This window comes from Eleutherodactylus coqui, chromosome 2 (genome assembly GCF_035609145.1).
Source record: "Eleutherodactylus coqui strain aEleCoq1 chromosome 2, aEleCoq1.hap1, whole genome shotgun sequence".
Lineage (NCBI taxonomy): Eukaryota > Metazoa > Chordata > Amphibia > Anura > Eleutherodactylidae > Eleutherodactylus > Eleutherodactylus coqui.
Window position 1 is genome coordinate 339,501,413 of NC_089838.1, and position 13,793 is coordinate 339,515,205.

At 44.2% G+C, this 13,793-nt stretch overlaps 1 protein-coding gene across 1 annotated transcript; it reads left to right on the forward strand.

Moving 5' to 3' along the window:
* Positions 1 to 1,145: 1,145 nt before the first annotated feature.
* On the forward strand, positions 1,146 to 2,075 carry LOC136610446 (olfactory receptor 11L1-like). The gene has a single exon (XM_066589673.1). It carries the CDS (start codon positions 1,146 to 1,148, stop codon positions 2,073 to 2,075), a length of 930 nt encoding a protein of 309 aa, XP_066445770.1.
* Positions 2,076 to 13,793: the final 11,718 nt, after the last annotated feature.

The following is a 13,793-nucleotide window of genomic DNA, read 5'->3' on the forward strand; positions in this document are numbered from 1 at the left end:
CATTTAATTTAGAGTGCTTGCTAAAGTTTTATTCACATTATGTATCTGTCAGTTCTCTGATATCACAGAAACTCATTACTTAAGCTCTCTCTCTCTCTTCTTTTTCTTCTCTATGTATAGATAAATTACTAAAAAAATTGGTTTGGTCTGGTGTCGCCCGTAGAGCAATGTGTGATTGTTCTCAGAGCACAAACCAAGTAGTCTTGTAGATATGATGGCCATTAAAAGGTATCATATCTACAAGATTACTTGGTTTCTCGCTCTGAGAACAATCACACATAGATAAATTACTTGCACAGTTAAATACAATAATACAAGTCCAGGAATACTAAACCTCATTATTGTGTAAAGCAAAAGTAGTGCAGTACTGTGTTAGTCAGAAAAATCGATGTGGTGGAAATAAGTGTTTTGTTATAGATAAACCTCAGATCTCTGACTGTGGCGTATCTTAATGTAACACTATTTTAATGCTGATTCATTTACTACCCTGCCTGAAGATGTCACCTCTGAGATCTGAAAGCTTGCAAATATAATTTATCTGGTTAGCCAATAAAGGTCTTACCTTTATACTACAGAAGTAACAGTTAATAACATGACAGTACACTGTAGATGAGTTATCAAGGTGGAAATGCAAAGTTAAGGTTTGTTGCATTTGTACCTTTGTCTTTTTTATGCAAGGACATTTAAGATCACACAAGGTTTATCATGCAAATAGTTATTTGCCTATGAAGGGGAAACCATCAATGTGTGTGGGCCAATTATTAATTTTTCATTTAAATTTAACTGTATTCCATTTTTAAGATATTCTGTTTTCTGAAAATCAAAAATAGCTTTTTGCACATTTAACTTAAAGAATACTTATCAAAGCCTGGAGTTTTATTCACATTATATAACTGTCACTTCTAGGATATCACAGGATCAATCTCCCTCTCTGCTTCTCTCTTTTCTTCTAAGCAGTTATAAACACAGTTATATGGCATAATAGATGTCTAGGGATACTAAAGCTTCTCATGTTGTAATACAAATGAGGCACCCACAGTTGTTCTCCATTGTATTATGTAGGAGTAACCATCAATGTGATGATGACTAACTTGTGTTTTACATTTAATTCTTTTTTTTTCTTAAAGAAACTCTTCTTTCTGAATATGCCGTACAACAATTCTCATATGGTGACTGAGATTCTGCTTCTAGGATTTCAGAATTTACACAGCTTTAAAATCTATGTCTTTCTCCTACTTCTGATCATTTTTTGTGTGACCGTATGTGAAAACCTTCTCCTCATCCTAGTGGTGTCCTACAGCAGATCACTCCACTCTCCCATGTACTTCTTCCTCACACAGCTTTCCTTCTCAGATATTCTACTCACCACCACCATCGTACCCAACATGTTCTGTGTTGTGTTGCATGAAGGAAGTCTTATATCTTTTAATGGCTGTTTGACTCAATATTATTTTTTTGGGGTCTCTGAGGCATTGGAATGTCTTCTCCTGACGGTGATGTCTTATGACCGGTATCAGGCCATCTGTAATCCTCTATATTATACCTCTGTCATGGACCGCACATTTTGTATAAAAGCCATTCTGTTGTGTTGGGTGATGATGTTTATTGCTACAGGGACTTTTTTAGTTACCATAAGACATTTGGACTTCTGTGGACCAAACATCATTGACCATTTTTTTTGTGATTTTGCTCCAATAATAGAACTTTCCTGCTCAGATATATTTTTTGTGAAGTTAGAAGACATTATTCTGGCTGTCCCATTTGCACTTTGTCCTTTCATTGTGATTATATTCTCATATGTCTCTATAATCCTCACCATACTGAAGATCCCATCAGTGACTGGAAGGCAGAAGACCTTTTCCACCTGTAGCTCTCACCTGGCTGTGGTGTCCTTATATTATGGGTCACTTATGAGTATCTACCTATTTCCAAATATGAACAATGGAAAGAAAATGCTCTCCCTATTGTATACTGTAGTAACCCCACTTCTAAATCCTATAATATACAGTCTGAGTAATAGAGATATTAGGCAGGCCTTTACAAAGCTCAAGAGCAAAATGTATTTTGCTCTTTAAATTAGTTTGCTCATAGATCTTTCTACCTTGTGCATCAAGTACAACCAACATTCTAATAAGCTCATCATATTTAGTGTCTACACTTTCACCCTGCCCAACTCTTTATTCCATTAATTAGAATATGCATAAATGAGTACAGAAAAAAAACCATTTATTTTTATTATAAGGAGCACCTTCACTAAAGAAGGTAAATCCCTGTAGCAGGAAGGACTAGCTTTGAACGTATTTCACTGAAAAAGTAGATTTCTTCCCTAATATATAACTTTTAGTAATTAAAAAAAGTAAAGTTTAGCCCAGGGCCAGAACAAACAAAGACACACAAAAACGCCCACCGGCCCGGTCGGCGTAAAAGCCTCAAAAAAAAATATCAACCATGGGCTAAAAAGCTGTCCCCAATCCTAAAGTAATGCCACAGAGGGTGTTGGATTGATGCATAAGGAATAAGGGCAACCAAAAGTTCCCAGTTTAGAGTTCAAGAATGATTTTCCATAAGAATAAAATCATCCCGCAAAAATGGGTTGAACAGTGACGGTTCGCGGTTCAACGCGTTTCAGCTATAAACATACAGCCTCATCAGGAACCTCTGACCCCAAAGAAATGGAAAACTCAAAGCTATATTGCAAATTCCTAGAAAATCAATCGAAGCGTCAAAGTGGTATATGGGGATGGTACAATAACCCTGGCTCAATAATGCATAGCCTAAAATTCAAGAGAAACCCCTGATCTATAATCCCACCATACAAGATTTAAAAATAACAAACAGCATCTCTATCCTTGAGCGGCAGACAAAATACATTTTTTTTTAACACTAAAATTGTTTTTCAGGGAGGGGCTTATTTATAAAGCCCTTCCCTGAAAAATAATTCGGTGGTGCCGGCAGACCATTGTCCTCATGGCTCAAACACAAGCCTTAGAAATAAGGAGCATCTTGAAGATTTTAGGGTTTCACTTTTATTAGGATGTTCTCCAGGCACCATCTCAAGTTTGCAAAGGACATTTAGAAAATCCCTAAAAAAATTAAAAAAAACACAATTTTGGAAACTAAACCATTAAGGAATTCATTCAAAGGTATTGTGACTAGAGATGAGCGAGCGTACTCGGAAAAGCACTACTCGCTTGAGTAATTTGCTTTATCCGAGTATCGCTGTGCTCGTCCCTGAAGATTCGGGTGCCGGCATGGAGCGGGGAGCTGCAGGGGAGAGCAGGGAGGAACGGAGGGGAGATCTTTCTCTCCCTCTCTCCCGCCCGCTCTCCCCTGCTCCCCGCTGCGACTCACCTGTCAGCCGCAGCGGCACTTGAATCTTCAGGGACGAGCACAGCGATACTCGGATAAAGCAAATTACTCGAGCGAGTAGTGCTTTTCCGAGTACGCTCGCTCATCTCTAATTGTGACTATTTTCACCCTACAGGTGTTTTGTGAAAATGAAAATTTTCACTTGTTTCAATAATGCATTGCTTTAGCCCCAAATTTTTCATTTTTGTGAGGGGCAATATTAGATTAGCACCTCACAATTTGCTAAGAATTTATAACAAGTAGGGTAATGCCCCATTTGTGGACTTAAACTGCTGACTGGACACATGGTGGGGCTCAGAAGTTATTTGTCTGGAACAATTTTCAGATAGCATGTCGCAGTATTAGACCCTCTGATATAGATAGATAGATAGATAGATAGATAGATAGATCATTTTGGAAACTAGGAACCATAGGAAATTTATGAAAGAGTTTAGTGAATATTTTAACTCAAGAGTTGTTTTGTAGAAGTTAACTTTTGGCTTTAAAGTTAAAAAAAAAAAAAATTCAATTTTTCCAGTTGTACGTAGGTTTAGCTCAAATGTCTCATTTTCATGGAAGGCAATAGAAGATAAAGCACTCTAAAATTTGGTACATAGTACTAGCATCTATCTATCTATCTAGACTCACTGACTGACTGACTGACTCACCACTAATTCTCCAACTTCCCCATGTCATAGAAACATGAAATTTGGCACAAGCATAGATTATGTCATAAATAGGAAAAGTAAAGGGGTCCCAACTCGATTTTTCAATTCTAGCGCAAATGAATTAGCGTCCAAATTTTACGTATGGAATCTAATTCTCTCACTTCCCGATGTCATAGAAATTTGTAACAGCTGTGGCAGAGAAGTACGATGTTAGCCCATTGAATTCAATGGAGCCGGCATTATAGCCGGCTCCATTGAAAGCAATGGGCTGCCGGCGAGCGCGGGATGAATTTTCGGTAAGGGCTTAAAAATATAAGCCCTTACCTGAAAATCATCCTAAAATGTGTAAAAAAAAAAAGTATACTCACCTTTCCGCTGCAGCCGCCTGCTGAATGAGCTGCCTCTGATTGGTCACAGCCTCACCAATCAGAGGCAGCTGTCACTCACACCCATTCATGAATTCATGAAGGGTGAGTGAGTGCTGCCTCTGATTGACTCAGCGTAGGGACCAATCAGGGGCAGCTCTCAGCTGAATGACAGAATTACACATTTTAGGATGATTTTCAGGTAAGGGCTTATATTTTTAAGCCCTTCCCAAAAATTCATCCCGTGCTCGCCGGCAGCCCATTGCTTTCAATGGAGCCGGCTGTATTGCCAGCATCTCGAGCACCCTAATACTCGAACGAGCATCAAGCACGAACGAGTATGCTCGCTCATCGATATTAAAAACGCATTGCAAGTTGGTGCGTTTTTAACATTAGAAAGTCCCATTGACAATCTCATGAAAAAAAGCAGCGATATCGCATGAAAAAAAAGCCAGCTATAATGCGTGAAAAAAAAGCAAGTGTGCAGGAGCCCTAAGAGAGACACACACTGCCCATCAACAGCTATAATACATCTAATTGAGTAGCGATGCATGCGCTATGACATCACAGACATTGGGAGACTATAGTTGTGGCATATATATATATATACTATATGTATATAGAATTCGAATCCTTTTAACATTATTTGTCTAACAGTTTATACTTTTCTAAGAGCTGGAGTCTCTCAGTGGATCAGATAGCTGTGCTGGATTAAGGGTGTTCTCTTTCAAGACACGTCTGTGAACTAAGTACTTTACTTATATTAAACCCTTCTAATTGGTTATCCCCTGGAGCGCTGGGGTCATTTTTGACTATTGCCAATTTTCTTATATGCTATCAGATTCCTCCATTTAGAATTCCCATTGGCGCTCTCCATGTGATTGGATGTCTGGTGGACCAGGGCTGATAAATCCAGTGGAACCTTGCTGATATTACTGCCTACTAGGATTGACGGCATGCCGGACTTCCCTTCCCAGGAAGTTTGAGTATGTCAGGGTGAATTATAATTTAATTTCTCACCATAACACTTGATATTAAAAACCATCTTAGGGCTCAATCACAAGGGCGTTTTGACGTGCAAACTTTTGTGCGCATAACTAATGCGTTAAAAATTTGCATGACCGAAGCGGGCGTCACAGCGAAAAATCTGCACCTAGCAGCGTTTATCTGTGCCATTCAAACGCCCATGTGACCTGAGCTAAATTTGCTGTCAAAATGCACATGATTCTTGGAGCAGCCGGAACTTAATCGTCGTGCATCTATTCATGGTCCAGACCACTACAAAGTGTTATAAATTGGTTGTACTGAGGCCTTCTTCTCATTCTGCTTCTAGTTCGGGCCAGATTTTGAGACATGTCGTCGCAAGATATTTTTTTTGGCTGGTTTATGGTGCGTGTATGTGGGCTTTCAGGTTGCCTGCCAGAGGATGCGTTTGTCTACCTTACAAGGGACCAATTTAGGGCTAGCGATAGTCCTAGGCCGGTCAGGGGGAGGAGGAGGACTAGGAGGTATTGGGTGCATTCGATGGTGGAGCAGCGTGAACGTATCGGGCTATTTTACTCCCTGTACATGGACCTGAGGCGGTACACGGACAAGTTCATCACCTTTTTTCGGTCGCCATGTTCGATGAACTTCTGGAGGTGGTGCATTCCAGAATTACCCACAGAGATACCACATTTTTTTTACTGCCATGAATGCCTAATAATAAACCAAACTTAGTGCTCAAGGCCCTTGGTCAGTGTGGACCCTCCAACCTCCCCCCCCCTCCTGCCATTCCTCCTCTAAAGGAGCTTGTGTTAATGGAGGTGCAAGTCGTTTATCTATGTGGTCACATTTTGGTGGGGTGTGTTAATGCACTTGATGTAGTGCTCAATGTTTTGTTTTTCAATCATGGCCATTTAGACGCACCGATTATTGCTCAAAAGATCTATTTATAGCGTATTTTATGCACAAATTGTAGTGTTCTTTTCTGCATAGAATGGGGGCCGCTTGTTCTCTGCATCTACCTCTTCCCCGCTGGTTGCGGCCACCTGTCATACAGCCGTGCACTCCAAGCGTGTTGTGAAGAACACAGCTGGACAGCTGTGTTCTCCATACCCAGGCTGTATAGAGGGAACTGGATCCAGCTTAAACAATAATATCACCTATATTCCGCTGTAAACTCATCATAAAGTGATTGCTGATCTTTCAGCATGCTTGAAAGATCATCGTTCAGCGGCGGCTTTACGAAAACTGCATGATGTAACTGCAATTAGATGCAACAATTAGTGCGTTTTAAATTTTTTTAATGAGTTGATTTGTGAGCAACAATCGTTGTGTTTAACAAGGTGCTATCATGCCCTTCGAACTGACTATAGGCTGTGAAGCATGCGCACCAAATTAGCACCCAAGCGAAGATGTATATCAAAAACGTGAAGGACAATGTGAAATGTGTTACAGTCGTCAGTGGATAGCTGTGTATGACATGGATGCTCGGATTTTCAGATGTTCCAGAATGGGTAGACGGCTGAGGGAACAGCAGCTTCCTATTTCTGCGCCCCAGACCCTTCCTAGCTCGTCAGGTACAGAAGCCCCATTTGTCTTTGTGGTGAATGACACATTTAGCCTGTCTAATAATGTGATGCGTCCCTTTGCTTGCAGGTACATTGACACCAGGTGACAGGTGTTTAATTACCGCCTCACACGTGCCCGTCATTATGTGGAGTGTGCATTTCGTATTCTCGCTAATCATCGGTGAGTGGTATTAAATGCCATTTAGCTGGCTCCTGACAACGTGTCTTTAGTAATTAGGGCCTGTGTGGTTCTACATAGTTTTTGCCGGCGACATGATACTGTTTTGAATACTTTGGATGCTTTACCCACTGCTTTTGGGGGTGAAGTTTTGGAGGAGCCTGTGCAGTTATGGTAGGCCAGCGCACTCTTCTCTCCAAGTCAGGAACTTCTTCACAGAGTATTTCCTCCCTCCACAGAGAGCACTTCCATGGCAGTTGGACCGTGTGCGAGGAGGTTGATGATCTGCTTTCTCAAGATAGTATTGTTTTGTTTCTTTTTAAGCTGTCTGTGCCCACCTTTTTTATCAGTTAGATCATTATTGGCACATTCTGGTAGATAAGGACTCGCAAATAACGAGGATGCTTGACGGGAGTTGCGAGCTTGTACTAAATTGGCCACCTTCCGCTCCATATATCAAGAGGGATCTCCAATTTGGGGCCTCTTTTTGTTAAATTTTGGCAAGGAGGTGAAGGTGGCCCATGTTGTGAACCAATACCTTGTTTGGGGTCCTCATCCAAGGTACCCCCTTTTAAAAATGAAATTGTTTTGGTATATTGGTAGCCTTAAAATGTTGTCCCAGTAGCATCTTGCTGCTAAGTGTGGTCACCTCTGTTCTCCCAGTAAAGAACCTCACCATTTTTGTGTGCGAGTACTGAAAATCTGCCAGGCTGTGATATGATTTTGTGAGCACCATTTTTTTTTTTTTGCCTTGCAAATGCTTGTGCCGTTGTGGGCCATAAGCACAAACATGCAAACATTACATTCTCTACGTTTTGAACGACACATTTTGTGTTGCCAGAGATATCTGACTGATCAAGCAAATTTTGTAAGGGCATTCTCTATAGGACTTCTTGTTTGTTTATGGTGCGCACTTATATTACGGTTGCAGCAGCACTGTATTTGATCAAAGACGTGAGAATGTTGCTCCAGGTAAATGACAAGGCCACAAAATAATTGTGTTTGTTAAGGGATACTAGTATGAGCCCTAACAATCATTCATGTCTCTGAGCATATCTGGTGCTGTTGACACTCTAGTGATGTCGGCTATAACAGAGGTTTACATACATTTGTAAACTAGAGATGAGCGATCATGCTCTTCTGAGCTTGATGCTCATTCGAGCATTAGCATACTCGAGAGTACTCGTTATCTGAGCGAGCACCACACGGTGTTCAAGAAAATTTCACCCTCTCCTCTCCACATGTTTAGCAGGTTTTTTAGCCAATGAACATGCAGGGAAGGCTTTGGCACCTCCTGCTATGATGTGCCAACCCTGTGCACGTCTATAGCAGTGATTGGCTGGCCGGAACAGGTGACCGAGGATAATAAAAACTTTACCTGATGCTCGCCTTACATGGAGGCTGGATTAGCTGAGGGACAAAGCTACTGTGAACGAGGGAGAGCATTAGTGTAGGTTAGGAGCGTTTAGGCAGGAATCCATCTTCAAAGAACCCAACACTCCTTTTTAGGACTACAACACTGCTTTTGTGCAACATCAGTTTTGCTGCCTGGGACCAGTAGTGCGCACAAAGCATTCACAAGCATCCTGGCTGTGTACTGCATACTGTTACTAGTTCTATACAGTATACTGCTAGTGGTGTACAGACTATATAGGAACTAACAAAACTCTCTCATTTTTTATTTGTTTTTTGCTGAAAGCATTTGCATAATAGGCCCAAGTGTGTGTCCTGTTGATCCACACTATATAACAAGACTGTACTCCTTTTACGCTGTCTATTTTTGGCCTAAAGCATACGTAAATTACCCTTAGTGTGTGTCCTCTCGATCCACACTACATAACAAGACTGTACTCATTTTACACTGTCTATTTTTGGCTTAAAGCATACGCAAACTACCTCACAGTTTGCGTAGCATTTTGACGCAGTGCATTATACAACATGATCAGCACTAGGGGTAAGGGTCGAGGACGAGGACGTGGACGTGGGCATCAGAATGAGGGTGTGGGCAGAGGCCGAGGTCCTGGGTGGGGTGAAACAGTGCCTGCTGATAAGGGAGAAGTAGAATGCCGTGTATCCCTAGCTTTATCTCACAGTTTGCAGGTCTGTGTGGTACACTATTATTAAAACCACAACAGTGCGATCAGGTGATGACGTGGATAGCGGATAACGCGTTCAGTATTTTATCCACCACCCAGTCTTCTATGCAGTCTACTCATGCTAGCCAAGGGACTGGACCTGTGAATCCTCACGCTGACCCCCCTTCCTTCTAGCCTGGTCACTCCAGGAAAAGGAGAGATTCAGAACAGGCATACTCACAGGAACTATTCTCAGGTCCCTTCCCTGAGTTGCAAACAACGGTTCATGAGCCACCCGACGAGTTTGTCATGAACGATGCCCAAAATTTGAACCTTTCACAGTCTTAGGGTGCTGAGGGTGGGGACCTCCAAGTAATGTCTCAAGAGGTATTTGTCGATTATGATGATGAGACACAGTTGTCTGTCAGTGAGGTTGTTGTTAGGGCAGTAAGTCTGAGGGAGTAGCGGACTGAGGATTCAGAGGAAGAGCTGGTGGATGATAAGGTGACTGGCCAAACCTGGGTTGGTAAGCCTACTGAAGACAGCGCTTCAAAGGTTGGAAGAGGCAGTGGGGTGGCCAGAAGGAGAAACAGGGCCAGAGCAAGTAATCCCCCTACTGTTCCCCACAGCACCGCCTCACGGCAAGCTCCCGTGCAAAAGGCTAGGTATTCAAAGGTCTGGAGGATTTTTTATGAGAGCGCAGACGACCGAGGAACAGTGGTGTGCAAACTGTGCCACACCAAGATCTGCAGGGGAGCCACCACTACCAGCCTGACCACCACCAACATGCGCAGGCATATGATAGCTAAGCACCTGACAAGGTGGAACAAAGGCCATTCACCGCCTGTGGGTCATGCCACTGCCTTTTCCCCTGTGTCACATGCTGGCACTGAGATGCAAGCCCCCCTCCTCCCCAGGCCGCAGGCATGAGTGTGTCCAGCCCTGGATCCACTCCTTCACCTGCACGGTCCTCCACTGCCTCCACCAATGTCTCCCAGCGCAGTGTTCAGCTGTCCATAACACAAACATTAGAGCGCAAGCGCAAATATGCAGCCACCCACCCACATGCACAATCGCTAAACGTGCATATCTCCAAACTGCTGAGCCTGGAGATGCTGCCATATAGGCTGGTAGAAAGTGAGGCTTTCCGCAACTTCATGACGGTGGCTGTCCCTCGCTACTTGGTTACTTGGAAGGTCCACTTAACAACCGACACGTGGACAAGTGCTGGCGGGCAGGGACACTATATCTTCCTGACGGCACATTGGGTTAACCTGGTTGAGGCTGGTACCGAGTCTGTCCCTGGGTCCACTCACGTGCTAACCACACCAAGGATTGCAGGTCCTACCTCATTCATGGTTTCTGTGACTTATTATGCCACCTCCTCCAACCACCCACCCCTCCTCCTTAATTACCATCTGTGAGCATGTTGCCTTCAGTCGGTAGCTCGAGGCGCTGCAGCACTGCTGTAGGCAAGCGTCAACAGGCCATCCTGAACTTAGGTGACAAGAGGCACAGAACCCAAGAGCTATTATAGGGTTTCACAGAGCAGACAGATCTGTGGCTTTCATCGCTGAACGTCCAACCAGGCATAGCCAGACCACCCTCAGGTCTGTTTCACAGCATGTATTGGAGGAGGAGGAGGGGGAAGAGACTGCTGTCCACACTGCAGAGGGTACCCATGCTACTTCCTTCACATCTTTTCAGCGTGTATGGGCTGAAGAGGAGGAGGAGGAGACTGAGAGTCATCCTCATAGCGAGGACAGCGATGTGTTGCGTACTGGGACTCTGGCAGACATGGCTGACTGCATGTTAAGCTGCCTTTTCCGTGACCCTCGCGTTAGACACATTCTGGCCAACACAGATTACTGGGTGTTCACCCTTCTCGACCCACGGTTGAAGGAGAACCTTTTCACTCTCATTCCTGAAGAGGAAAGAAGTACGGGAGTGATACAATGCCAGAAAGCCGAGTTGAAAAAGCTGATACTAAACTTTCCATCTGACAACGCTAGCGGTAGAGTACATAGTTCAGTGGGCCAACTAACAGGGAAGACGAGGGGAATAGGCAGCATGTCTAGCGCAGGAAGGGGAACACTCTCCAAGGCCATTGCCAGTTTTATGGCACCCCAGCCAGACTGCGTCACCACTCCCCAGTCTAGGCTGAGTAGGAGGGAGCAGTGTAAAAAGATGGTGAGAAAGTACATAGCGGACCGTACCAACGTCCTCTGTGATGCCTCTGCTCCATACAACTATAGGGTGTCAAAGCTGGACACGTGGCACGAACATGCGCTGTACTCCTTGGAGGTGCTGGCCTGCCCTGCCGCTAGCGTGTTATCAGGAAGGGTGTTTAGTGCTGCTGGGGGAATTATCAAGGATAAGTGTACCCCTCTGTCAACTGACAGGGCCGACAGGCTTACACTTATTAAGATGAACAAAGCCTGAATACATGCTTGTTTACATAACATAAATACTGTATGCGTGTGTGAAACAATGCACTCTTTACTTTTTGGTTCATCCAAAAATTATTTACCCCCTGATTGGAGCTGTCAGCTCAAATTACATTTCCTAGTGATTTAATAGAGGCTTTTCAGGATGATGAAGTCAATTGTCATCTTGAACCTTCAGCTTTAATTTACTTACACTATGATGAGAGTATCAAAAGAAAACTAGACCAAAACCTTGCTTCTACCAAATTATTCAAGCTGGCATGTGCTATCTGACTTGGAACATTGCTACACTTAAATATGAGACCTGAATTGAACACACCATACAACACTACAAATGAACACATTTTTTTATCCAACACAGTTTAGTTAATTCCACTGACATAGTCATATATATATATATATATATATATATATATATATATATATATATATATATATATATATATATATATATATATATTTATACATTTTTTTCCTAATAAATAAAGTATTACCAAAAATACAATCAACATGTTTCACCGCATTTTTTAGTATGGCCTGTTTTTTTCCGACCGGTGTGCGAAGCCCTCCCTCCCTCCCCGCGGAGGGCAGCCACGGCGCCTGGTGGGCCCCAAAAAGGGAGAAGATGGGGTCTTGAGCATGTAGTGATCCTCCAAATGTGTGGCCCTGTAGCCCTTGAGGGGGCCAGCAGGTAGTGTACTTGTGATGGTGAGACAGGGTTAGCCTGAAGGTGTTTGGACATCGCCAGCCTGATCCCCAGGCGAGTGCCTGGCAAAGAATTGTCTGCTACCTTCTCCAAATGAAAGTTCTCCCTCACACGGTAGCCGAGACAGATGCCAAAGGGGGGGGGGGGGGGGGGGGCTGCCAGCACAACCCTGTGGCTGATGGCAGACACAGTGGGAGGGACTTGAGGGGGAGTTGCCAAATTTGTGGGTTCCCCCGTTGAAGACTGCCCCTGCTCTGGCGAGCTGTGCTCCAAGCGCCTCGCTAGCCAGGGTACCCGGCCCTTAGATATTGCATCCAAGTTTCATAAATAGCACTATCAGGGTGCCTCCCCCTACCATGGAGATGTCAGTGGTCTAAAAACCAAAAAAGTTATAAATTATATACCAAAGTTGTAAGTTCCTCCGTGGCACAATACCTCTCAACCAGGTTCACGAGGTGGTTGGCGTCAGTCGGCCCAGCCTGTCCCACCCAACGCTGCACTGCAGGTAGCAAGGAACGGTGGAAGATATCCAAAACGATCCTCCCTACCATTTGCGCAGGAGGGCAATTCTCTGGCTTAAGCCACTTGGAGACAAGGTGTATTAAGTCATGCATTTGGGACCGCGGTGGTAGGCTCTCCGAGTACTTCCAGGCATGTACCCGGCCTGCACACACCTGTAGGGTCACTCCCAGTCGTGTCAGGATTTCGGCCTTCAGTTTGGCGTAGTTACGGGAGTCAAATTCACTTAGGTCATAATAGGCCTTTTGGGGCTCCCCTGACAGAAAAGGGGCCACAACATCTGCCCATTGGTCTGTGGGCAGCCCTTCTCGTTCCTCAATCCTCTCGAAGACATTAAGGTAGGCTTCCACGTCATCTGTGGCAGTCACCTTCTGCAGCGCGGCTTGCACCGAGGCCCTTGCGGTTGGTTGTCTTCCTTGGGCCCCCTGTGGGTGGGTGCTCTGACTTGTCGTGACCGCAGGCCGTTGTATCACCACCGCCTCTCGCAGTGTTGCCATTTGTTCCATTAGAAGGCGATTGGTCTCTTGCTGCATCTGCCTTGCCTCCGCCTGGGCGTTTTGTTGTTGTAGACAAATCTGCACCAGCTGTCGCACCACATCCTCCAAGGCAGCAGTCTTCTTAAGTAGGGCACCAGTGGCTTTTACCCAGGACATACAGCGTTAGCCGCAGGTATCAATTTCTTGCGTATGTCTCTTTAAGACTGCACATTCCTTGCCCGCATCCTCCACCATATGTGGGAGGACAGCTCGGTAGAGTGCGAGTTGGCGGCAGTCAAAGACGGAAACAAGTGGATAAAGTCCAAGTGCAGGCGTGACCTGCGTTTATTTCAGTCCAAAAAAACCAACACAAATTCAGCCTTAGCTTCAGGCAAGAAAATAACAGTCCAGCAATTGGATATCAGTCAGTCCCTGCGTGTACAGGTCATGCTCAGCAGG

What these genes read in the sequence shown, in the direction of transcription:
- LOC136610446 (XM_066589673.1), top strand. Translation starts at nt 1,146, where the DNA reads ATGCCGTACAACAATTCTCATATGGTGACTGAGATTCTGCTTCTAGGA.